This window comes from Myotis brandtii, unplaced genomic scaffold, assembly GCF_000412655.1.
Source record: "Myotis brandtii unplaced genomic scaffold, ASM41265v1 scaffold786, whole genome shotgun sequence".
Lineage (NCBI taxonomy): Eukaryota > Metazoa > Chordata > Mammalia > Chiroptera > Vespertilionidae > Myotis > Myotis brandtii.
Window position 1 is genome coordinate 240181 of NW_005371157.1, and position 811 is coordinate 240991.

Below are 811 nucleotides of genomic sequence, written 5' to 3' on the forward strand. Positions count from 1 at the left end.
GCCGCGCCACTGCCAAACCTGGAGGGGGGAGGACGGGACGGCGGAAAGGGGGAACCGCGAGAGCTCCCGCGAGACCACTCTAGAGCCCAGGGGGCCCGAGCTAGGGAGCAGGATCAACCTGAAAGGCGTCGGGGGCAGGCCAGCGCCAAACTGGTCGCCCCTACCGAGGACATCCCCCCGCCGGGATACTCAGTGGTACGTGCCAGAGCGTCCGACGGGCGTAGCGCCAGGAAGGCGGGGCTGCAGGAAGGGACGAGACTATCCCCGGAAGGGGTGGAACTGTCCCCGGAAGGGGCGTGGCCCATTCAGGCACGGGACCTGTGGGCTGGGCTGGGGGGTGGAGCACGTGCCCGAAAGGGGCGTCTTCACCCTGGAGGCAAAGTCTCCGGTCATTTGGCCTCAAAACTGGGCCTTCTGGGGCCCGCCGCTGCCCGAGGTCCTCCAGGCCCGCGGATAAAAACAGAAACAAGGCTCATCTGTACAGAGTCAGTTTTCAGCAACATTTGGGGGGAAATACCTGACCTGCAGGTACAAGGAAATGGGAAGCAGAATTCCTATGAGTATTAAGACAAAGTAAAAAGGGGGCTTTAAACACGTGAACTTTGATGGAGGACCCACTTGGGACCACACCCTCCCGGCCCTCAGAAGCACTTGGGTGCAGAGGTCAGACCGCCCTGTCGCCCGCCCTGGGCTGGGCTCCTATTGGAGAGCGGGGCTGGGGGGGGCGGTAGATGGCGCTGCGCGAAGAGCCTCGCTGGGTACAAACTCGGCGACTCCGCGCCTCCAGGCCCCACCACCGCCGCCCCTCCGA

General features: G+C 64.4%; 1 protein-coding gene across 1 annotated transcript in view; it reads left to right on the forward strand.

Moving 5' to 3' along the window:
- Window positions 1-159: 159 nt before the first annotated feature.
- The window catches only part of IQCE (IQ motif containing E), a gene marked incomplete at its 5' end in the record, with an annotated part of 26311 nt that continues 25659 nt past the window's right edge, over window positions 160-811 (forward strand). The window contains 1 exon segment of the mRNA XM_014530979.1: window positions 160-528. Coding sequence (XP_014386465.1) covers window positions 160-528 — 369 coding nt within the window.